Source organism: Sphaeramia orbicularis, chromosome 19 (assembly GCF_902148855.1).
Source record: "Sphaeramia orbicularis chromosome 19, fSphaOr1.1, whole genome shotgun sequence".
Taxonomy (NCBI): domain Eukaryota; kingdom Metazoa; phylum Chordata; class Actinopteri; order Kurtiformes; family Apogonidae; genus Sphaeramia; species Sphaeramia orbicularis.
In genome coordinates, this window is record NC_043975.1 from 19,199,090 (window position 1) to 19,226,110 (window position 27,021).

The 27,021-nt window shown below is 35.7% G+C and overlaps 1 protein-coding gene across 1 annotated transcript in view; it reads left to right on the top strand.

The window, feature by feature from the left end:
* The first annotated feature begins 2,761 nt into the window (after positions 1-2,761).
* The window catches only part of ca10a (carbonic anhydrase Xa), a 563,638-nt gene continuing 539,378 nt past the window's right edge, over positions 2,762-27,021 (top strand). Inside the window, exon 1 of the mRNA XM_030121906.1 lies at positions 2,762-3,411. Coding sequence (XP_029977766.1) covers positions 3,351-3,411 — 61 coding nt within the window. The 5' untranslated portion in view covers positions 2,762-3,350. The remainder of the gene's footprint in view (positions 3,412-27,021) is intronic.

Genomic DNA, 27,021 nt, shown 5'->3' on the forward strand with positions numbered 1-27,021 from the left:
AAAAATACAGAGGATATTACAATCAATGTTGATAAATAACTGTGCTTGCGCTAGGAAAATGAAAGATACAGCCACTGTGGCTACATTAGCAGAAATGAGTGTCGCCACAAAAAGCCACAGCCAGTCTGGGTCCAGTCTGGGGTCCTGCAGTGGGGCTCGTAGCGGACCGCAGCGATGAGCATAGCTCCCCTGGGATATTTTGGGAAAAATGAAGTCTTTTTCCTGCATTCTGGTGCATTTTGATCTTAAAAATATGTTCAATCTGGCTTCAGTTTCATACAAAAAAAATCAGAAAAAATTAACGTAAGTCAACATTTTCATCTAAACTATTTTTATTTCTAATCTAATGTATAACAAAACAATAAATGATAGACTTATAAAAACAATAAGTCTGACCACTGATGTTCATGAGATTCAATATGAGATTCAATATAAAATAAATATACCAGTGAAACACCTTTGATTATGATACCATACATTAGGGATGCACCAATACTGCTGTTTTCCAGACTGAGTACGAGTACTTACTTTTAAGGACGTGCCGATACCGAGTACCGATACGAGTATTTAATAATCCCATTCCAGTTGTTAGTTCCTTTTGTAAATGTGCTTTATTGTCGTTGTCATTAGTGTGACTAGAACAAAGTGCTGCTACTGACATGTAATGTGTTGGAATGAGCGTTTGTCAATCCACCAGGGGGCGCCGCTCTTAATTAACCATACTGGACAAATACCACGAAGAAGAGTAAAGTTTTTTGAGAAGAAGCCGAAGAATAACAAACATGGAGACGACAGAGGCAACACTAATGTGATACTAATATTACAGCGTTTTCACTGGTAAGGTTTAAAAGTTTAGCTTCAGCAGGTAGAGAAAAGAGAAATGAGCCGTAAGTTTAGTTTTCACTTCCACTGGTGGCGGTCTGCATCGCTCCGTACCCCTCTCTGTCTGTGCAGTGTGAATTCGTAAAAAATCGGAAACGTTCGGGTGAGTTGGATCGCTCTCGGCAGCGCTCTTCAGTAGTGGAGACCACGTTTGTTATTTTCCTTGGTTATTGCTCGGACATTTTCTATCAGAGATGTAAGTCGGTTGATTTTGCTAAAAAATACCTTCGCCACTGTGGCTACACGGGTTGAAAACAACTTCGCCAACCAGGAAAATGCATCGTCAATGGCGATGTGGCGATAGGCTAGCGCAAGCTTAGAAAAACTTATAAATGCACTAGGGAACTGCCACAAAAGTAGCACTGGGTCTTTATAGGTTAATAATTTGGCGTATTTAATCTGAGGCAGATTATTTAAAAAATAAATACATAAATAAATAAATAAAGTCATTCTTACAATTGCAGTGGATGGATTTTTTTTTTTGTGTTTTTTTTTTTTAATATACAAGTACAACAATAAACAGTCTTAACTTTAAAGTCTGTAGAAATCCCACTGCTCATTTCTTCATTTCCTGTTTTGGTCAGAGCTCATACCAACAAACTGACTGTATTTGGATGTATGACTATTCTATAACTGGGTGGGTTTGTGCGGACAAAAAAACAATAATCACATTTCCGCATCTTTGTATAATCATGTGTCATTTTTCTTGCTCTGACCCGGATGAACCTTAACACCTCCATGTCACCTAAACCTTCCATTTCACCTACCTTTTTTTTTTTATTTTTTATTTTTATTTTATTTTTTTTATTTTATATCTGCGGTGCGCGCTTTCCTCCACCTGTACCCCCACCCTGCTCATTCCTCCGCTGCGTCCCGTGACCGCGCACTCGTCGTTTCGCGTGCATCCTGATGGTGTGTGTCAGAGCCGCAGATCTGGGTGGCATCTGTGGGTGCCTGGTGTCAGACTCAAATAGTGGCTCCACTTCACGAGCAGTGTCCGAGGATAAGAAAAAAAAAAAAGCACCGTGGCGCGCGAGTGAGCCACGGAGTGCGCCATCCTTATCGTGTGGATTCTTACGCGGATCTTTTTTTTTTTTTTTTTTTTACATTCTAACCCATCTGACACTCGACAGAGCACTGATTCTCCCCACCTGGATTCCTTATTCTTCTATAATCTCCTTTTTTTCTGTGTTTACTCTTAGTTTTTCCACACATCTCCCTTTAGGACAGATTTTCTCCGGTGCGTCAGAGCCTGTCCGGAGTTTCCTTTTTAACCCGTTTTTTTATTATTATTATTTGCAGTGTGCTTTTTTTTGCCTGTCATTCACACACTTCCAAAAACCTCTCCTATATTAACATAAGGTGTATAAGCTTAGTTTGTGAATAAACAGTTGGATCACGCTCAGGGTGTGTGGAACGGACAGCGAAGTGAATCCGTGCGTAAAGGTGGACATAGTTATCCAGAAAACGGTTGAAAATCGAGCTGTTGTGCCTACAAATTAAAAGCAGCAAAAACAACTACAACCCAATTTTATTAAAAAGAAACTAGTCAAATCACGTGTAAATATCTTACATATATACATTAAATATAAAATTTGAAGCAATCACATTAAAACTAAGCATTTTTTTTTAATTTATTAAAATCTGTGGCGATCATTTTCAGCTTAAATGATCTTAAAGATGCTGTTTTTGTTGTGAATTTCTAATCCGCGTTTTTGAATCCGTATTTTACGCATTCACTTCTAAGGAAATGCTTTAAAGTCAACTCTCAGATCTGTATTCTCATTTGTTATTCAACGCAGACCGGTTTGATTGAGCTTTTATTTTGACAACTCCAACCGGAAGTGTTGGTTTTATTCGGTTCCACTTGACGCTGGTCCCTCGCAGTGACGGGGAGAAGTCTGGATCGGAGGCTCGCCACCTGGCGATGCGAGTTTCTGAGTTGTGAGGCGTCTCCAGGTGTTATTCCGCTCCCGCAGCTGTCCCACCTCATTAATCCATTCTAATCTCCTTCTAGATTTTTACGCAAACGATAATGTGTGACTTTTAGTGATAAGAACGGCTGTAGTGAAACGGCACCGGACGGACGGAAGGACCGACGGACGCACGAACGGATGGATGTGTCCGTTCTAGGACGCACTGGAATAATACAGTGAACTGACTTTTACCGAGGATCTCCCTTCTGTTTGTTTTTTTTTTTTCCTCTGGAGTTCATCTCTTTATTTATTTTTTTGGGAATTGTATATTCACTGGGTGGGAAGTGCAACATTTCTCAGGCTTTGATCACCTGCTATGTGTCTGGTGTGGAAAATACCTGGTGGAAGGTGTGCAGCGGGATACAGCCAAGGAGGACAGGACATCCGCAACTGATTTTTTTTTTTTTTTTTTTAAAAGCTCCGTTTCATATTTTCCAGTCCATTTTTGTTTGATTTATTCAGTGGGTTATGTACGTGGAATGAAGACAGAGGATGGATATAATTTGGGAAATACTGATTATTCTTCAAGCCAATTTTATTGTCTGCATATCAGGTGAGTTTTTATTTTTTATTTTTTTTGGGGGGGGGGGGGGGGGGGGGGCAGGTGATGAAATGGATGAATGAGTGAATGTGTTCAAGTTGAGTCTGAATTCTGCAGGATGACATGCTGAGGATGAGGATGGGCTTATGGGGGAAAAAAAAGATGCATCCATGAGACGCACCATGGCAGGACGCACTGGAGCAGGAAGGAGATGCTCTGTAGTTGCTGTTTTTTTTTATTTATTTATTTATTTTTTAATATGTTTTAAGAGTGTGTGTGTGTGTGACTCAAGACAGTATTCTTCAGAAGTGGATGCGCAGGCTTCTGACGCACGCAAGACATGGGTGGGCTTTTTTTTTTTCTTTTTTCTTTTTTTTTCTTTTTTTTTTTTTTATTCAAGCCACAAACAAACATGATGGATTATTTTAGTGTTCTTTTTTTGTATCGCATGTTTGCTTGAATTCCTTTGCACTTTTTTTTTTTTTTTTTTTTGGTCATTGTCACGTCTGTGAGCTCCAGAAACAATTCAGTCACAGAGTTATTATCAAATAAAGCAGTTGTGCGCACCGGTGAGCGCACAGCACTCTGCGTGATGAGCGGTTGGGGCGCTGTAGGTCATGCTGTGTTATAGTTACTCTGTGTTCGTTGTGCAGGCTGATGCGTCTTCTCACTGCAGCTGCCCCCCCCCCCCCCCCCCCCCTTCACTTTGATAAAGAGTTGTGGATAGTATAGTCCTGTGGCATCGTTGGATTTCACTGGGTTTTACGCGCAAAGTCAGAAAAAAAAATCACCATTTCATTTACTTCCAGTGGAAACTTTGCATTGTATCCTAATATATTTAACATTATTATTATCATTTTACCTTTACGCACTCTATAACATTCCTTATTAGACACTGAGATAATTAAAATGTGCTCCAGAGTCAAATCTATTCAGAAGAACACGTTCCATCCCTGTTGGAAATATGTGCCATGATTTACGCATCCATCAGACCAGGCATTTCTCTGGTTTTTAGCATGTAATCCATTACATGACGTATTGACAACGCCTCTGCATCAGTGGCCACGCCCATTTTTAATGATGTGATTGGCTGCTGTGTAAAGCCCCATGCATTGTAATTAAATGAGGTCAAGATGAGTGCATGCATTTAGGTGTAAATCCTGGATAATAATGGATGGGTTTTTTTTGCAATGAAAGGTGGGATTGGATTGGAATTTCAACCTTCCTTCCTGGTAGTGAATGGAGTAATCTGCTCTACTCCAGTTAACCCTTTCATGCATACTGGTCACTCCAATGGACCGTTCTTCTACAGATGTTCTCTTATATATTCATGGATTTTGTTGTTTTAGTTCCATATCAGCCAACACAGTGGACACTTATGCATCATCTCATACACTGACATTCAGACCATTACTGTAACTTTGCTGTTCTTAATAAACCTAATCTGCAGTAACATGTTTGAGTGTAAAAAAATAAATAAATAAAATTGCTAATTGTTATTTGAACAGTTTATTTTGTTTTTTTAGCCCATTAAGACCCAAACATCCACTATCTACCAAAATCATCCACTGATATAAACTGTTTAATCCCTGAGGAGAGACTACTCCATGTCAATAATTGGTGTAAAATACAGTTCTTCATCTTTTCATGGTCATCAGATATGACCCATTTGGACCTACCGTGGAAACACCGTCATCTTCTACAACATTGATTCTCCAGTAAAACCCATAGAGTTGGATCAATGACAGTGGATAGAGACACTGGGTTTATGTTTAATTATATGTTTTGCTGAAAAAGTAACTTTTTCTTCAGTTTTCTCTATTTTTGAAATAGTAATCCTCAACTTTACGCTGAGGTTTCATGAACATCTACATCACAGGTGTCAAACATGCAGCCCAGGGGCCAAAGGGTCCAGTTCGGCCCCTGGGATGTTGTTGCCAAGTGGAGAAATTCCACAGCTTTGAATTGAATTAAGCAAAAATAATTTAGCTTGAATTAAGGAAAAAATCTTGAATTAAGCCAAAAAAAAATTATTCAATTAAGTAAAAAAAAAAAAAAAAATCTTCAATTAAGCCAAAAAAAAAATCTCAAATTTAGCAAAAAAATCTTGAATGAAGCCAAAAAAATCTTTAATTAAGTTTAAAAAAATCTTCAATTAAGCAAAAAAAAATCTTCAGTTAAGTAAAAAAAATCTTCAATTAAGCCAAAAAAAATCTTAATTTAAGTAAAAAAATCTTCAATTAAGCCAAAAAAAATCTCAAATTTAGCAAAAAATCTTGAATTAGACCAAAAAAATCTTCAATTAAGTAAAAAAAAATCTTGAATTAAGCCAAAAAAATCTTCAGTTAAGTTGAAAAAAATCTTCAATTAAGCAAAAAAAAAAAAAATCTTCAGTTAAGTAAAAAATTCTTCAATTAAGCAAAACAAAAATCTTCAATTAAGTAAAAAAATTCTTAAATTAAGCAAAAAAAATCTAGAATTAACAATTTAAATTTTTTTCTTTGTTTTAGTGCGAAAAATAACTTTAAATTATGAAGATATTTACATTTACAAACTATCCTGTAACAATAAAATGTGAATAACCTGAACAAATATGAAGAATCTGAAAAATAGATTCATAAAAAAAAATTCAATCGCATTGTTTTATTTTTTGTTTTTTCTTTTTCATGCCTAAAGAGGAATAAAAACCACTCGAGGAGGAGGAATCTTGATTAATATTCTGATAATTCATGCATGAAAGGGTTAATTTCAATGTTGTACTCTAAGATAATGGAAATACACAATTCAAACTAAGTAAAACCAATTCATAAATCAATCATTTTAGATCATTTACAACTATATACCCTTATTTTTCTGTAACTCCTTATAAAACTGTTCCAAACAATATGTTTACTCAAGGTGAACTTTACTGGTGGTAGGTTTATAAAGCCCAAGTATAAAGCATTAGTCCATTATTTAGTTTAAATGTTGGGTTTAGAGTAGGTTTTTTGTCTATTATGGGTGTCTGGCAGCTCATTTACCTTCTGATTCTGACTTAATGTGTTTTTTGTAACAGCTATACCTTACATTTTTTACAAGAATGTTATCAAATGGCAATAAGTTGAATTTAAGGGGTCATATTTTGCTAAACCCACTTTTATTAGTCTTTGGTTCATTTATTTGTGTATTTGGACCCTAATAGTTAAAAAAAAGTTTGAATTTGAACCCTCCAGGTGCTGCAAAGCTATCTTTATATTAATTTTGGCAAAAATCAAGTGGATTTCTACAACCTGTTTTAATTCCTTTTTAATTTGTTACATCTATAACTAGTTGCATCACGACATTTGCACATATAAGGTCAAGACTTCCGACGAACATTTCTCGCAGTACGCCATAATTGTTTGTAGTAAAAACTGAAAATATGTCCAAACTTCAAGCAAATTCCCTAAAATGTTCAGTTGTTGGTTGAACAGGACAGAGCAGCAGTCAGCAACCTGGAGGGGGGCGGGGCATGAAGTAGCATATTTGCATTTAAAGGGCCAGTGCTCAAAATGACCTTTCTGGTGTCATTACTCAGAAATAGGGTTCGAAGATGGACCTGTGGAGTTGAATTCATGAAGAATTCAGACCCAAGCATAGCATTTACAGTTTATGTAGACCACAGGGAAATGTTTTAAAATGCATAATTCAATTAAAAAGAGCAAAATATCACTCATGTAAATGATAAACTGATAAACCAAGGCAGAATATTGTTAAAATTACACTTGTTTTTCTTAAGATAATTCAACTTGTTCATGCTATTCAGATTTTGAAGGAAACTTTGTAGATGTAAACCTTATCATAATATAATTTTACTTTTTTCATTGTTATTATTTTACTGGAATAACAGTTAAACACTTGAAATCAAATTGGGCTGAATATGGCCCCTGAACTAAAATGAGTTTGACACCAATGGCCTAGTTACTTTTCACCCACCCTGTGCATGTCCTCCTTTAATATATTTCCTTCCATATATTGTTTCCTTTTAGATTCAATCCTTTATTGTCAGTAAACAGTACATTTTACCACACACTCTGCTTTTATCTCATCTCTAGAACATGCAGAAACACACCACACACTACAAACTAGGAGCAGGCTTGCTGTAGCAGGGGCCCGGGGAGTAAATGGGTGGTGGTGGTGGTGGTGGTGGGGGGGGGGGGTTAAATGGGGGCTCAAGGGCACATCAGCCAACAATTTTTTTATGCCAGTCCGTGGAATTGAACTGGCGATCCTTCGGTCACAACTCTCCAGCCCTTTAGACATCAGCTAAAATTTGCTTAGAGGTCTTATTTATGTCTTTGTGCATAAGAAATTAATATAAGTGAATCCCCAAAGGAACTCTGTGTTGGTAAATGCAAGTTATGCAAATTTGCAGGATTTCATTTCTGTTGCAACATGTTGGTCATATGAACTATGTTTTCAGCTCAAAAATGTCCAATTTCATCACAATTAATGCTATATTTTCATGTCACAAATGGCCAAGTTATATTTTAACTGAATTTACCTGAAAAACAAATATTCTATTCTTTTAGATTCCCCAATTTTTCTTACATATTATATACTACAAATCACATGTTTTATTTTTACAGGTTGCAATATGGAGTATGGTGCTGATCCATCCTGCTTATGTTACATCAATACATACATTAAGAATGTCACATGTCACTTTTTAAATCAACAGTTTTCTAATAATAAGCATTTTTATAAAGAAATACCAATTCTATATTGTTATTTACTCTTCAGTATGATGATAAACTATACAATAAATAATTATGATCCTAGTTTTTGCACAGGGATCATTTGTGGAAACGGTGACATGGCTGCCGAGCATCAGTATGATGGGATCTGTAACAACCATGTCACATCCGTCCACTGCCACATTTTGTGTTTTTGTGTCAGCTGTTATTGTTTTAGATCCACAATACTAACATTTATGAATAAGAGGAGAATTAGCAATAGTAAGTATATAAGTTTATTACTAACTAGAAAAGCACTCGGAGAGCGCAGACCTCCGTCAAGCGCAAAAATTCCCCACATAATCGGTGATACAAATCCTACATTTATTTTTTAAAATAAAATCCGCCTTCTGGATCAGATCCGGATCAGCCTTTGAAATGTGATAGAGGACCCCATTGTCAATTCCTGAGTTAAATTTCATGAGTTTTGGTCAATAATTAAGCGAGATATTGGGAAACAAAAATTTTGGCCCCATTTACCACAATGTTAACGAAAATTTCAAAGTGATCCAGAATCCAGGATTTCTTCCGGATCACCCCCAAAAGTTAATCATTTCTTCCTTATCCCATTTCCAACAAACCCTGAAAATTTCATCAAAATCTGTCCATAACTTTTTGAGTTATGTTGCACACTAACGGACAGACAAACAGACAGACAAACAAACCCTGGCAAAAACATAACCTCCTTGGCGGAGGTAATAAAGTACTGGTACTGACCAGATCATCATGGGTAATGTCCCGTCCGTCCACCAGCAAAAGTTTTCACATACACATGCTTTTCAAAATCCAATATTTCTGAAAATATAGCTTCCACTGTCAAATAATATCAGTAGTCTGTGCACAAATGGATTAGCATTATTTCAACACAGTTCTATGCATTTCTTACAACTTTTTTTTTTTTTTTTGACAAAGATGGCCACTCATTTGACCCCCTAAGTAAATTTTAGCCGACATGAAGATTTGATTTGATCGGACGGAGAAAGATGTGGGTTCTGTCAGTGTTGGATCATTGATTGGACATTTTTGGCACCACTGGACATGCATGGCATCCAGGAAGCAGCAATTTAGCAAATGGATGTATGAGAAAATGCAAGCAACAAAGTGAACAAAATGCAGCAACACGATGCATTATAAAGGTGTCTTTTAGAGTGTTTACCTGTATTGATTAGTTTGGGTTGGAGAGAAGCTCTAGTCCCACTTATGTGTTTTTTTTTTTTTTTGTTTTGTTTTTTTTCAGAGCTTTAATTGCTTTCACAGTCTACATCAGTGAGAAGTTAACTCAGTTTTCACACTGCTCCAATAATTTGACCAACGCCTTAGTGCTTTATTTTATATCACACAAAGTGGAATTTAGCTCTGACTTAAAGGTGAATGCATCATATAAAGCAGGGGCGTCAAACTCATTTTAGTTCAGGGGCCACATTCACCCCAATTTGATCTCAAGTGGGCCGGACCAGTAAAATAATAACAGTGAAAAAAGTAAAATTTTATTATGATCAGGTTTACATCTACAAAGTTTCTTTAAAAATCTGAATAACATGAAAAACTTGAATTGTCTTAAGAAAAACAAGTGTAATTTTAACAGTTTATCATTTACACATGTGCGTTACAATCGCACAAAACATTTAGAAACAGGCAGAATATTTTCAAAATTGCATTTACTTTTCTTAAGACATTTCCGTTTGTTCATATTTGTTCAGGTTATTCATATTTTTTGTTAATGTATAGTTTGGTAATGTAAATATTTTCATGTAATTTTACTTTTTTACGCCAAAAAACAAAGAGAAAATTTGGGGTTGTGATTATTTATAAGTTATTATGATAATGTTTTACTGGTCTGACCCACTTGAAATGTAATTGGACTGTTTGTGTTTGTATGTGGAACCTGAATTAAAATGACTTTGACACCATCTTCAGTGTAACTTCTTTTTGCTGTTTTTTACAAATTCATCCCGCGGGCTGGATTGGACCCTTTGGCGGGCTGGATTTGGCCCCCGGTCTGCATGTTTGACACCTGTGATATAAAGTAGAGCTGCACGATTTTGGCAAAAAGTAAAATCCTGATTTTTTTTTTTTTTTTCCCTTCTAAAAACTTGATTTTTGGGTAAAACTACAAAAGACAACAGAAGTTAGCATGTCGTTTTCGTCAGCAGCCCGCAATGCAAGGCACTGCTCTGACCTCAAATCTGTGATGATATCAGTGATGAACCCACAAAAGTTTTTTTTTTTTTTTCTTCATTAAATCTTTATTGAATAAAGTATAGTATACAAACAATGTATACAGCAAGAAAATAACAGAACAAGTTTGCCAGGGCAAATACACTACAATATGACGTCCAAATCACAGCAAATACTGATGGTTTTTATTGCCTTTTTGATTCCAGATTTATCTAAGAGCTCTAAATGAAGTTGAACATCTTCCAAAAAGTAAATATTTGGTTTTATGTTACAGAACTTACATTTGTTAATGAAAAATTTAGTAAGTACAGGGTGGGGAAGCAAAATTTAGAATGAACATTTAATTGTTTTTTCTCAGCAGGCACTACGTCAATTGTTTTGAAACCAAACATATACTGATGTCATAATCATACCTAACACTATTATCCATACTTTTTCAGAAACTTTTGCCCATATGAGTAATCAGGAAAGCAAACGTCAAAGAGTGTGTGATTTGCTGAATGCACTCGTCACACCAAAGGAGATTTCAAAAATAGTTGGAGTGTCCATAAAGACTGTTTATAATGGAAAGAAGAGAATGACTATGAGCAAAACTATTACGAGAAAGTCTGGAAGATACTATTAAAGAAGAATGGGAGAAGTTGTCACCCGAATATTTGAGGAACACTTGCACAAGTTTCAGGAAGCGTGTGAAGGCAGTTATTGAGAAAGAAGGAGGACACATAGAATAAAAACATTTTCTATTATGTACATTTTCTTGTGGCAAATAAATTGTCATGACTTTCAATAAACTAATTGGTCATACACTGTCTTTCAATCCCTGCCTCAAAATATTGGAAATTTTGCTTCCTCACCCTGTAAGATAAATAAATTAATTATTTAAAAAAAAAAATGTTTTTCCTTTTTGGGGTATCTGGGCCCACAGAAGTGATACCAATATAAGTCAGTGACAGACATCAGTCGTGCATGCGTGGACCATGTTATTAATATTAGTCATCCTCATGTGGTTGTATTTAAATTGGAGGATAAAAATGGTCTTAATTAAAAAATTCCATTTTAAAATCGATTAATCGTTCAGCCCTAATATAAAGTGTTGTCATGTTTACCCTTTAGGTCCGTGTCCTCTTGTTTTCACCGTATCTGACTCTAACAACGCTTTCACGCGTCAGATTTCAACACTTTCATCTCAATAGCGCACTTTTAACATGTATCAGTGGAATTATAGCATTGAGCTAATTTATCAGCAATTTCCTATCATAGTGGCAGGTTAGGGAACATAAATCTACAGCAGTGATAATGCAGCTTCACTAAACTTCAAAGCCAGCCTGTTATCTTGCCTGTTGGAGTCTGAATTGTGGATGTGAAAGTCTTAGTGCCAAGAGGCTAATCTGTGATGTAATCAAGAGGCAAAGCTTGGCATCGCTCCACTGACTTGCAGGAGAGACTGACTCTATGGGCGCAGTGACAGCAGCCTTAGGTGATTCACACTATCTTTACTGTAGAAGTCGGCCTTAGTCTGAAGGATGTTCATTAATTGAGCTATTTTCTATTCATGATTAAACAGTGTATTCAGTCTTAAAAGGATTTTTACTGGCCAAATGATACGAGGAAGCTCCGAAGCGTAATAGAGCCCTAATAGAAACCACATCCATATCAGAATCAGAATACTTGATGAATCCTAGGGGGAAATGATTGTGTTTTACAGTTGCTTCATTCAAGTATAATAGAAAGTAGCAGGAAGTAAATTATCAATAAAACAAAAAAGATATATATATACCAAATTTACTTACTAACCTTTTCATGCACGAATTATGAGAACCTTAATCAAGATTTTTTTTCCTGAGTGTTTTTATTCCTCTTTAGGCATGAAAAAAACAATGCGATTGAAAATTTTCTTATGAAAAATAAATAGAATAAATTTAAAAAAGGGAAAAAACACATTTAAAAAAAATAGTAACTATAAAAATAATGCTAAAAAAAATTCTTATGAACCTATTTTTCATGAAGTGGCAAAAGTGTTCACTCAGCTGGACAATATGTGTTTTATTTTTGAAGCAAAGAAAAATGTATTTACTGATAAATTGCGTGAAAACTATGACTATTACGCTCAGGGGAGATCTACACAATGTTACCAATTCATGTCAGAAAACATATGTAAGATATGTGCAAAAAACAAAACAACAAAATCCATGAACATACAAGAGAAGAGCTGTAGAAAAGCTGTCCACTGTAGTGACCAGTATACATGAAAGGGTTAAAACAGTTATTGGATATACACTACAAACAAAAAGTTAGGGATATTTCTTTTTTTTTTTGTCTTTTTTTTGTCATTTTTGCCATTTGTAAATAAAACTATGTCTGGTCATTAAAAAATGTTTCAATTCAATTCACACACAAAAAAGTAAAAAGCGCTGTGCAAGAATCCCAACTGAAAAAAAAGGCCAAAAAATTTAAAATATCCTTAACTATTTGTTTGTAGTGTTTGTACTAGACCAGTGGTTCTCAATGTTTTCTGAACAAACGCCCCTTTTACATCATCATGAGCCTCCTGCTGCCCCCTGAAAACAATTTTGCAACCGGGGGTGGCGGGGGTGGGTGGGTGTTATGGCACACCATAGGTAACAGCCCCCTTACCTCATCATTATCCTCCTTGTCATGTCCGTCACCTCTTCAAAACAAGTTGTCTAACTGTGATGGGGGGGGGGGGGGTTGTGGGTCTGGAGCAAATATAGGTAGCATAGATACCCCACCCCACCACCACCACCACCACCACCACCACAACCACCAAAAAAAAAAAAGTGCCATGACAATGCTGCATGATATTGATATTGATACTTATACAAACTAACGCCCCCCATTTCAGTCTCAGCACCCCCCCCCAGCTTCCCCATTCCAAACGCCCCCATTGAGGAACACTGTACTAGGCAATATGTTATCAATATAAGTGTGGGAAAATATTGTTGTGTAAATACAAAAATGTGGTTATATTGAGGAAAAATATATTACAAATATATTCATACATACAAGTAATAATAATAATAATAATAATAATAATAATAATGATAATAATAATTATATTTGTATAGTGCTTTTCATAGAACTCAAAGACACTTTACATATAGCAGATAAAAACAGAAACCAAACACATTAAAAACAGATAAAAGCAGGTGCAAAAGGTAGGTATATGGATATAAGACAATTAAACATCAAAACTAATAATTAAAAGCAATCTTAAATGAGTTTTTAAAAGGGATTTCAAGGTGTTGAGCAGTCAGAGCAGTGTCAGATAGAACCTTTAAACTCTGAATAATAATTAAAAATTCTGAACATGCATGAAATGTACAGTAGTGGAAAACATTATTCGAGCATCAAAAGTCATCACAAACAACAGTTATGCAATCAAGTACTAACTCCTGTGTGTATCATGTGACTAAAACAGACAAAAGAAAACACTGAATGCCGAAAAGCACTGTTTTTGTCAGTACAATGCCATAAATATTGATATAAGAACTGAGGTGATTTTGGTTATTATCAAGAAAACCATGGAAAATGGATAGATATCAGCTCTGGAATTAAACTCTTTTGAGCTACTTTTGTTGTTATCATTATATTTGTCCAGATAAATTTATCTTTAGTTGTACCAGGAATTAAAATGAACAAGAAAATGAAGAAAACAAGGGGTGGTCTAATAATTTTTTCTGTGACTGTATAGTATATGAATGAATAATCATTTGGTTCACACATTAAATTCATCAGCACTTCCAAAAGGATGCAAAAATGCCAATGTGTAAACATGGAAAGAATTAGTCATGAGCACTCTACTCCTACTTCGTCAATGTCTATATTTAACTTCGTATTTTTGTCACTTTGTCATTGCAGTTCGAACATGAGCAATAAATGATCTCAGCTTGGACGTGTCTTAATGTTGTAAAGCCAGTGACGGCCACTTGGAGTTGGTGCTAAACATTCCTGGCTCCCATAGATTTGCGATGAACTTCTCTAACAACACTAAGTAAAGGGTTCATTCCGGTGTCTTATTAGGCCGGTTCATTGTGCCATTTTTCCTTTTGGCCTGATCACAATCAAGGGTACCAGAAAGGGTGCGCATATAGATAAAAAATAATAATGCTCTATCAAAAAAAAATCAGACAGGCCATTTTATTTGTCTGATATTTCTCTTTTAAAGTCCAAAATATTTTTGTATTATGGTGTCTACTAAAAATTTTGCGGGGGGGGGGGGGCTAATGATGGAAACCTTTGTGGGTGAGGAGGAGGATCTTGAGTGTTATCCAGTATTGGACAGGGAGCCAGTGGAGATGATAGATTTGACAAAAAAAGTCCCTTTTTCTTCAGTTTTCTCTGTTTTTGATACAATATCCCTCAACTTTAATCAGAATCTTTATGAACATCTAGGGTCAAAACACAGTAATGTCCTCCTGTCAGAGAGCGAACATTAATTGATTGCTATTCCAACATTTATTTGCTCCTTGTTTTGGATAATCCCTTATGGTTCAACTAAAGCAAAAATGACATTAAAAGTTAAAACGTGGGTCATTTAGCAACACTAATCTGCCAAACTGTCTTTAAAATGTCCCGTCAGAGAGATTTCGAACACCATGTTTTGACCCTCGACATCACAGGTGTCAAACATGCGGCCCGGGGGCCAATTTCAGCCCGCCAAAGGGTCCATTCCGGCCCTTGGGATGAATTTGTGAAATGCTAAAATTCCACTAAAATATTAACAATCATTTTAGTTTATGTTTCACATTCAAACCAATTCAATCTCAAATGGGTCAGATCAGTAAAATCCTAACCAATAACCTATAAATACTCATAACTCCAAATTTTTCTGTTTGTAAATGTAAATATTTTCATGTATTTGCACTAAAACAAAATGTAATTTCACAAAAAATGTGAACAACCTGATATTTTTTAAGAGAAGTGCAATTTTAACAATATTCCACCTGTTAATAAATATTTTGTGTATTTGTAGACCTACTGTGATCTGTAAGTTATATATAATGTGCATGTGTAAACGATAAACTGAAGCATAATATTGTTAAAATTACACTTATTTATTCAGTTTGTTCATGTTATTCACAATGTTTGAAAGAATAGTTTGCAAATATAAACATTTTCATAATGTAATTTTACTTTTTTCACTGTAAAACAGAGAGAAGTTTGGAGTTGACATCATTTATATATTATTATGTTATTATTTCACTGGTTCGGCCCACTTCAGATCAAAGTTAGCTGAATGTGGCCCCTGAACTAAAATGAGTTTGACACCCCTGCTCTACATAAATATAGTAAATATAGGAAAATACTGGATTTTCACTAAAATTGCAAAAAAAAAAGAGGATTATTTTATAATAAATGGTGTTAAATCACTTAGGAAATGTTAAATATAGACCAAAAAAATCATTTAGGTGCTGACATAAAAGTAGCAGTGGGTTTTTATGGGTAAAGCTGTGTGCTTATCATTAGCTTACTTTTGATTCCTTAGACTCTCACAACTCTAACCTTTTTGACCAAATGTGGTCACTTAAGGCTCCAAAAGGCCAACATGACAATAGCCAAATTGTAAAAAAACAAACAAAAAAAAAAAAAACATGGGCGATGTGATGGTTCCTGCATCCCCTTATTCCAAACAGTGTACGGTTTCAACAGATGAAATAATGAATAAGAACAAGCACACTAAACTTTGAGATATTTGACCAATCAGATGCAGCCTCTGCTTGACATCAGCTACCCTCAGCTTTACTGGTGTAAAATTTCAGAGTTATTTCAATGTGAATATTTTTTGCACATTGCAGATTTTACGTTCAGGTCAAGGTTTTGTCTTTCTAGCAGTGCTGATCTTCAGTTTCCTGGTCGTGTACACTGGGTTTGTCTGAGCTCTGTTACTCTGAAACTGCTTCTACTCGTAATCAGGACGATGAGAGCCGTAAGACTCAACCGAAACATAGAGGTTGTAAAGCCAAAACGGTGAGCTAAAAGACCCCAAAATGTTCCATGAATGCTCCTGATGGGACCTATGTGGTGTTTGAGGTCTTTAAATTGGACACAGTCATACAACCTATTGCTAATTTGTGAGTTTGTGGCTCCTTTAATGAACCAAGTACACAGTAAATTTGCCAGTGTAAAAAATGCAGTGTCAAAGTATTTTAATTCTTTCAGAGTTATTCCAATAATGGACAGAGTAAAATTTAACAAGATAACTTCCAGTGTTGGTGAAAATAATTGGAGTTAAAAGAGGTTTTACATTGTCAGTGTCATATATTCAGTGTTAAAGTAAATCGACTCTCTCAAATTTAATTCAACACCAATAAGAACAAGATACCTTTCAGTGTTAAAAAAACAATGACTCTGAAAAGCCCCGCCCACCAACCTCCATGCTCAAACTGAGTGAAAAGTTAGACTCTGGCATCGCCATCTTCCTCGCATCGAAAAACTGCGTTTGTAAGTTCGTGTAAATAAACTATTGCTTTTGTTTTTTCATCCAAGCAGAATCTGTGTGCAAGAATAAAGTTATGTTGTCGTTGTCAATGTTAGGTATGTGATTTCAAATACCAAATTTCAAATGGATAACGTGATATCGGATCGGCGGCTTTCATTTTACATGTCATTTTGTGTTTACTTTTAATTGCAATATTTCATTTTTACTTGGAATAAATTGGGAACAGAAATAGTGTTATCTTTTTTTTTGCCCCTGCAGACACTGGGATGATAGTACATCATATGTAACACTGGTAGGAGGCAGTTAAAAATCAACACTCTTTGGAGTAATTTATTTATCAACATGTAGTGTTAAGTAGGTTTAACACTGGACAAGTTACTTCTTAACACTTAACTCTTCAGCGTTGAATGTGAATAACACTATGTGTGTTACTTCTCACATAGTGTAAAACTTGATTGACACTAATAAGTGTAGTGTAGTGTAAAATATTAACTCTTACTAGAGTAAAGTTGACTCTGGAAATGTAACTCTATGTTCAGTGTAAATTTTACTCTTTGTACAGGGTGGGGAAGCAAAATTTACAATATTTTGATTGAAAGGGATTGAAAGACAGTGTATGACCAATTAGTTTATTGAAAGTCATGAGAATTTATTTGCCACAAGAAAATTGACATAATAGAAAATGTTTTTATTCTATGTGTCCTCCTTCTTTCTCAATAACCGCCTTCAAACGCTTCCTGAAACTTGCGCAAGTGTTCCTCAAATATTCAGGTGACAACTTCTCCCATTCTTCTTTAATAGTATCTTCCAGACTTTCTCGTAATAGTTTTGCTCATAGTCATTCTCTTCTTTCCATTATAAACAGTCTTTATGGACACTCCAACTATTTTTGAAATCTCCTTTGGTGTGACGAGTGCATTCAGCAAATCACACACTCTTTGACGTTTGCTTTCCTGATTACTCATATGGGCAAAAGTTTCTGAAAAGGTATGGATAATAGTGTTAGGTATGATTATGACATCAGTATATGTTTGGTTTCAAAACAATTGATGTAGTGCCTCCTGAGAAAAAACAACTAAATGTTCATTGTAAATTTTGCTTCCCCACCCTGTAGATAGGGACCATATGTTCACTGAAGTAGTGTTAAAATGAACTCTTTAAGTGTTATATGAACACTGGTGATTTTACTGTGTAGAATATGAATATCAACTGAAATACTCTGAAGTCGTTTTTATTTGTCTCAGGCAGAGATTTCTGCCTGCACTCCATTAACAAGGGAGGTGAATAAATGTTTTCTGCAGCTGAATTTAGAAAAATTCCACATTGAAATGACTCTATCTGGAATAATTGTCCAAGTTATTATGTATCCACAAAACACTGTTAACATTTTTATTCTGATTGTTTTGGTGTTTTCTGCAGGGAATGCATTCCTCAGTGAGTAGTCAAGAGATTATTTGCTGAAAGAGATGTTGTCGAATGAATGAAATGCATTTAATTTGCTTTTAAACCCACCAGCTGAACACACCTCTGTTGTATTTGGTTGGTCGTGGCCGGGGGAGCGGCAGCCGTCCGAGGTACCAGCCTGGGGATTTTTCGCCGCTACCTTTCCCACACAACATTTTGATTGTTTGCACTAGCTGTAAATTAAAAACCTCTAGCAGGGTCAGCCCTGCCCGACAGATGTTAGAGGAGGGTCAATTTCATTTGGGGCCTGAAGCCACATGACAAGTCAAAACTCACTCTGTTGTGCAGTTTGATTTGTCGACATGTTTTCCACTCGCTGCTTCTGTTTTTAAAAACAGGGGTGTCAAACTCATTTTAGTTCAGGGGCCACATTCAGCTAAATTTGATCTGAAGTGGGCCGAACCAGTAAAATAATAACATAATAATGTATAAATAATGTCAACTCCAAACTTTTCTCTATGTATTAGAATAAGTAAATTTAAACAATGAAAATGTTTACATCTACAAACTATCCTTTCAAACAATGTGAATAAAATGAACAAACTCAAAAAATAGTGTAATTTTAACAATATTATGCTTCACTTTATCATTTTTACATATGTACGTTATAACTTACAGATCACAGCGGGTCTACAAACACACAAACTATTGAATATCAGGTGGAATATTGTGAAAATTGTACTTATCATAAAACATGTTGGGTTGTTTATATTTGTTCAGGTTATTCACATTTTTTGTTTTAGTGTAAATACATGAAAATATTTCATTTACAAAGACAAAAATTTGGAGTTGTCATTATTTATATGTTATTATAATAGTATTTTACTGAATCCTGCCCACTTGAGATTGAATTGGTCTGAATGTGGAACCTGAACTAAAATGGTTGTTTAATATCTTCAGTGTAATTTTTGCATTTCATAACTTCATCCCAAGGGCCGGACTGGACCCTTTGGTGGGCCGGATTTGGCCCCCAGGCCACATGTTTGACACCTGTGACATAGTGTTCATTGTAGAAAAGTAAAGAAGAACCAAGCGTGTATACTGGCCTTTTTGGTTAAGTACTGTGCATTTTGGGAAATGAGTCATTTTGACCTCTGCCAAGCATAATGGCAGAGGGGGGGGGGGGGGGGGGGGGTTTGTTTGTTTTTTTGTCTGTCTGTTAGCAAGATAACTCAAAAAGTTATGAATGGATTTGGATGAAATTTTCAGGAAATGTTGATACTGGCACAAGGAACAAATGATTAAATTTTGGTGGTGATGGTGGGGGGGGGGTTGATCTGCCTTGGCAGAGGTCTGCGCTCTGAGTGCTTTCCTAGTTCTCCATCTTAATTCATTGATCATGCAGATGTTCATAAAAGCTCTGATTAAAGTCGAGTTATTATATCAGAAACAGAGAAAACTGATGAAAAAGTGGCTTTTTCAATAAAATCTATAATTAACTGAATGTAAAAACAAGTGTCTCCATCCACTCTCATTGATCCAACTTCATGGGTTTTACTGGTGAATCAATGTTATAGAACAGGGGTTTTCAAAGTGTGGGATAGTGAGCCTCCCCTAAGAGAACTCAAAAGCAGCCCCCCCCCATTATTATTACTATTATTATTACTGTTATTTATGTTGCTTTGTATGTTACATGCAGGCTCAAAAGAGGTTTAAACCACAGGTGTCAAACATGAGGCCTGGGGGCCAAATCTGGTCCGCCAAAGGTTCTATTCCGGCCTGCAGGATGAAAGTGCAAAAATGAACCTGAACAGTCAAGGTTGTCCAAATCATTTTGGTTCAGGTTCCACATACAGCCCAATGTGATCTACAGTAAAAATAACAACACAATAACCCATAAATAATGACGACAAATTTTCTTTGTGAAAAATTATGTGGAAAAAATTTAAGTGAAAAAAATAACATTACACTGTGAAAATATTTACATTTACAAAACTATTCTTTCACAGTAAAATACAAATGAATACATAAATAAAACCAAATGTGCAATTTTAACAATATTCTGCCTGTTACTAAATGTTTTGTGCATTTATGGATCTACTGTGATCTGTAGTTGTGTTAATAATAACAGATGGAATATTGTAGAAATTGTTCAAATTTTAGTTCCAAACTCCAAAATTTTAACAATATTCTGCCTGTTACTAAATATTTATATAACATTATGTGTAATGTACATGTATAAATAATAAGTCGAGGCATAATATTGTTAAAATTGCTTTAATTTTTCAAATGAAATTTCTGTTTTTTCAGGTTATTCACATCTTTTTTGTAAAATGTAAATGTTTTCATAATTTAATTGTTTTGTTTTTTTTTACTAAAACAAAAAGAAAACTTGGATTTATTATTATTTATAGGTTATTAAGTCATTATTTTACTGGTCTGGCCTGCTTGAGATCATATTGGACGAAATATGGCCCCTGAACCAAAATGAGTTTGACACCCCTGGTTTAAACAATCCATTTTATAAACATCTTTATTTTTTAAACATCTTAAACATGTTTGTATGTTCTTAAACATATTTTTTAAGCATGGGGGGGTTGATTAAATTTTCGAGAAATGTTGATACTGGCACAAGGCACTAATGATAAAATTTTGGTGTTAATGGGGGGGTGGGACTGATCTGCCTTGGCCGGAGGTCTGCGCTGTCTGAGTGCTTTTCTAGTTTAATACTAAATCCTTGTACTAACAGTACTTAAGGCAAGAGATAGAAGGAATCATCTCTACAACAGTGTCATTTCATGATGGATCTAAATATAAAACATGTCTTCATGCTTATTTGACAACGCTGCTTTGAAGTTACACATGCTGCGTATAGTTTGCTCGAAGCTGAATCTCCTCAGCCTCTGTATTAATCCATAACGTTAACTTCACGTATTAATCTGCAGTGTTGGCTTCATCCATGTCATATCCATATGATTGCACTGAGCTCCTTGAAAAAGTGTGATATGGCTCATTTTACTCCTAATTACCACACACACACATGTTTAAAACTATTAGCTGCAGGACTTTAGGTTTAACAACACTCTGCTTTTCCCTTTTGATCAATCTGAAACGCAATCCAATAATAGTCGTGATGGAGGAAGCCTCATAACTAATGCAGGCTGATGGGTTTCCATACATCGTCGTGCACAGTATTCCACAGAGGCGGCACAACCCATAAATACACAGCAGTGTAATGGATGTACAGTAAAACAGGGCTGTATTAAACCACAGTGGAGCCCAGGGGGGAAAAATGGGCTTAAGAGCCCCCAACAGCCCCCTGCATTACTGTTGGTGTATTATATATGACCCAATCACCTGCAAATGCCCACTGGGCGGCTCGCAAAATACATGTAATGAAGTTATTTATGTAGATAGCCTAGAATTAAAACACTGTTGAAAATGATGTTTTCTTCACCTTTAGGCAGTTTATTTATTTATTTGTTAAATTGTATATATAATTGCTTGTTCTCTTGGACTTAATGTCCACTTTTCCTTCGTATAACATTTTTCCACATCATGATTGTAATTTGCTATGTTTTTCATTCTGACAAATGAGGTGCACAATGTGTGAGCTGTTTAGTTATTTAATCATTTAAAGCAGGGGGGTCAAACTCATTTTAGTTCAGGGGCCACATTCAGCCCAATTTGATCTCAAGTGGGCTGAACCAGTAAAATAATAACAGTGAAAAAAGTAAAGTTATATTATGATCAGGTTTATATCTACAAAGTTTCCTTAAAAATCTGAATAACATGAACAACTTGAATTTTCTTAAGAAAAACAAGTGCAATTTTAAGAATATTATGCCTCGGTTTATCTGTTTATCATTTACACGTGCATTACAATCGCACAAAACATTTAGTAACAAGCAGAATATTTTTCTTTTTTTTTTGTTTTTTTTTTGGCAGATGCTTTTTTCCAAAGTGACTTACAGGGAAAAAAACAATCAAATCACTCAATCAATCAAATTGTATTTATATAGCACCAGATCACAACAAAAAAGTTATCTCATGACACTTTATATAGCGTTGGTAAAAACCAGACTCTAAGCCAATTTACAGAAACCCAACAGAATCCTCCAGGAGCAAACACTTGTAACTGGTGACAGTGGAAGGAAAAACTTCCCTTTAACAGCAGAAACCTTGAGCAGACCCAGACTCCTGGAGGATGGCCATCTGCCTTGACCAGTTGGGGTTAAAGAGAGAGAGTAAAGAAAGAGAAAAAGAGAGAGCGATAGAGATAAAGACTGGGGGAGAGGGGGGAGTAGGGGGAGACACATGGAGGCAGTTGAGGATAAGTGAGTGATGATGATAAAGGCAGGAGAGAGGCAGGACCACCGCAGCAGGTCCAGAGATAATCCTGGTAAAATCTGTGATAATCCTGGGAAAAACCTTATTAAAATATTTAAAATGGAATGTCTGAAAGTGCTAGGACAGGAGGTGCTCTTGGAAGATTTGGGTCTTCAGGAGCTTCTTGAAGATAGGCAGGGATGCCTCTGTTCTCGTAGTGCTCGGTAGAACATTCCATCAATGTGGAACGACCCATGAAAAGAGCCTGGATTGTCTTGTACAAGGTCTAGGGACCACCAGACAACGTTCCCAGATGAGCGGATATTGGTAAAATTGCATTTAATTTTCTTAAAGACATTTCCGTTTGTTCATATTTATTCAGGTTATTCACATTTTTTGTAAATGTATAGTTTGGCAATGTAAACATTCTCATGTAATTTTACTTTTTTACACCAAAAAACAGAGAATTTGGGGTTGTGATTATTTATACGTTATGATAATATATAATCTGACCCACTTGAAATCTAATTGGACTGTATGCGTCTGTATGTGGAACCTAAATTAAAATTATTTTGACACCATTGATTGTTAATATCTTCAGTGTAATTTTTTTGCAGTTTTTTTACAAATTCATCCCGTGGGCCGCATTGGACCCTTTGGCGGGCCGGATTTGGCCCCCAGGCTGCATGTTTGACACCTGTGATTTAAAGAAACCAAGACATGCTTTCAAGGACAAAAGCACCAATGGTCCCTTATCGACCCTTTGAATATTTGATATTGGATAAAAGATTAACATTATAGGAAGAGCTTAAGCATGTAACAATTACCAGTATAATGATAAACCGTGGTAAACTTCCCGACAGTTAGTGTTATGGTTTCAAATTCTAATTATCATTAAAACTGTGTTTAATTACCGTACATTGAAAAATTTGTGGTGATACTGCTCATTTCCTGGAGAAACAGCAGCACTCTTCTATTTATTTATTACCTCCACCAAGGAGGTTATGGTTTTGCCGGCGTTGGTTTGTCTCTCTGTCTGTCCATGTGTAAGATAACTCAAAAAGTTATGGACGGATTTGGATGAAAATTTCAGGAAATGTAGATACTGGCACAAGGAACAAATGATTAAATTTTGGTGGTGATGGGGGGGACACTGATCTGCCTTGAGGTCTGTAGTCTCCGAGTGCTTTTCTAGTTTATTTATTTTCTCCCCACTAAAAGGACAAAGTCAGAAGTCTGGACATATTCTGGATTTTTAAAGGATGCTTAGGGGAAACTAATTGAAGATGGTCAAGCTGTCTATAGAAAATACAGAAAAAAAGTCTCTGTGAAGGGGGGCAAACCTTCAAACATACACATGGTAGTGTTGCTTTTACGTGCACATTTGATTTATAGATAAAGTACATGAGCGAGTGAAAGTGTTCTTTCTGTACCCGTTCTTAAATCTGTAAGACTAGATCTAGTCTGGAGCGCTGAATGTAAAGAAAAGTATGCTTCAAGGTTCAAGGTTCACTTTATTGTCATTACATGTAGTGTATACATGAAATGAAAATCAGTACTCAGGTCCAGCAATGTACATGGTAAAATCCTATAAAATGAATCCTATATTAAATATAATAATAATAAAATCTGATAACAGTAAAAATCTAAAAAATAATAATGAATAAATATACATAAATAAATACTACAGTGCAGGATTAAAAAAATTAGCAGCATGATAAACCAGAATAAAAACAGCAGCAGCAGCGGCAGCAGGATCAACAGTAGTGCTTCAGTTTTTCATGGAGTTCTTGGTTCTTATCTACAATGCACACAAAGTGCAGTATTCTCTTATGGCCGTAAAGTGCCATCTTTAATGCACATTTATATGTTTGATGTTTACATGTTAATAATTTAATGGTTCTGCCAACAGAAAGTACATTGTCGGTGTTATTTATTCATTTATTTTTTCAAAATAGAACTTTGTTAAATGATTTCAGTGTGTGTATAAGCACTTTTTGAACATTTTGAGCAGATTTCAACAATACTGCGATAATATTGATAACCATGATAATTTTGGTCACAGTAACCATGATATGAAATTTTCATATCATTACATCTGTAGGAGACCTTTACATGTTTAGTAAACCCAGTTCTTCTATAGGTTCATTCCAGTGTGTTTTACCCATGGGGAAACAACTCTGGCCTGAAATTGAAGCTAATACTGGAGCAAATAAGTGTAAAAAAAAACAAAACAAAAAACAAAACAAAGTCAATGTTTTTTCCCATTCTGGTGTCATTTGCTTCATTTTGACCCACAAACATTTGTATTGGTGGCTGTTTTGTAAAGTGTTGATCTATTAATATGATTTTAAGGCTATTATAAGGATCTGGTGTTTGATTGACAGCCTGCTTAAGCTTCTTTGCTACTTGTTGGCAAGTGTTTTCAATAAGTTAGTGGTTGCAGTGTTTGAAGAACTCAAGGAGACTTCTGAAACTCCATATCAGGAGACGTCCAGGTTCATCTGCTTGTAAAATAAACAGCTCCAATGCAAAAATCCACAAATAAGAAGGACTGAGAAAGCATCTTCTAACAGCTTCTTGACGGGCCCACAAACATTTTTACCGGTCGCTGTTTTGTAAAATGTTGATCTATTAAAATGATTTTAAGGCCGTTACTGTAATTTCCGGTCAATAAGCCGCTACTTTTTTCCACACACTGTGAACCCACAGCTCAAAAATGATGCGGCTAATTTATGTTTTCTGAGCTAATGATCAATCCGGCTGGCGAAGAAGGAAATAGAGCTGCTGCACGTAAGTTTGGCATCATGAATTGATGGTGGGTGTGGCTTATAGTCAGGTGTGACCAATAGTCTGGGAAGTACGGTACAAGGATTTGGCGTCTGATTGTGGTTGAGCAGGCTGTCAATCAGAGTCAGACCGTTAGCTTCTTTGCTACTTGGTGGCAACGTAATGATCGTTAACAAAAACTGATGAAATGACAAAAACTAGAATTAAAAAATGTTTTTGTTAATTGAAATAAATAACTATAATTACAAGAAAAAACGATAACTAACTTAAACTGTATTGTGTGCTTACAAACTAACTAAAATATGTAAAAATTATGGAAAAAAATTCCCTTTGTTTTTGTCTTTGTCAATGTCGGATTGATTTGAAATCAATTTATTTTGCTTTAACGATTTTAGCTAGCGGCACCGTACGGCAGAGTCGTCTTCTCATCCCCACTCCACCTGGAAACATAGAGACTGAAGTTAGGCAAATTAGCAGAGTCCTGTCTGGGATTTATGTGAATACGACAGAATAAGATAAAAGATATGAAAAAAAAACTAAAACGTAACTAAAACTAAGCATTTAGAAGAAAATGAACACTAACAAAAACTAGCAAACTTGCTCTAAAAATGAATCAAAACTACAGGGGTTGGACAAAATAATGGAAACACCTTCACCTCAAGATGATAATGCCCCAATCCATACAGCTAGAATTGTTAAAGAATGGCATGAGGAACATTCTAATGAAGTTGAGCATCTCGTATGGCCGACACAGTCCCCAGACCTTAACATTATTGAGCATTTATGGTCAGTTTTAGAGATTCAAGTAAGACGTTGATTTCCACCGCCATCGTCTCTAAAAGAGTTGGAGGGTATTCTAACTGAAGAATGGCTTAAAATTCCTTTGGAAACAATTCACAAGTTGTATGAATCAATACCTGAATCAATTGAGGCTGTAATTGCCGCAAAAGGCGGACCTACACCATATTAAATTATATTATATATATATATATATTATATATATCTGTCAGTCTGCCCCAGGGCAGCTGTGGCTACAGATGTAGTTTACCACCACCAGAGGGAGAATGTGAGCGCGAATGAATAATGGGTCAATAATGTAAAGCGCTTTGGGTGTCTAGAAAGGCGCTATATAAATCCAATCCATTATTATTATTATTTTGTTGATTTTTTAAGGTGTTTCCATTATTTTGTCCAACCCCTGTAACTGAATTAGAGAAAAAAAAGTCAAAACTAAATAAAACTAAACTATAATGAAAAATCCAAAACTATTATAACCATGCTTGGTGGCCAGTGTTTTCAATAAGTTAGTGGTTGCAGTGTTTGAAGAGCTCAAGGAAACTTCTGAAACTCCATATCTACTTGTAAAACAAACTGCTCCAATGCAAAAAATAGGATTTAGAAAGTATCCGGTAACAGCTTCTTGAATATGTGTGTAATGGTGGCTATGAATGAATGTAACTAAAACACCTAACACGCAAACCTGTGCTACATAAGTTACTGCATTGTTGAGGCACGTGCATGAAGAGTTGGACGTGCTAACCGCTACTCCACTGCACCACATAACATTACTTCACACTTAATTAGCTCTGTGCCAATGCTGGACAGAAGCTTGGCTCCATCCGCTGTCACTCTGGAATAGGGATAAACTTTATCTTGGTTGTTCGTTTAGTTCTTGGGCAGCAAATGAGCACAGGATGCTGTGACAGT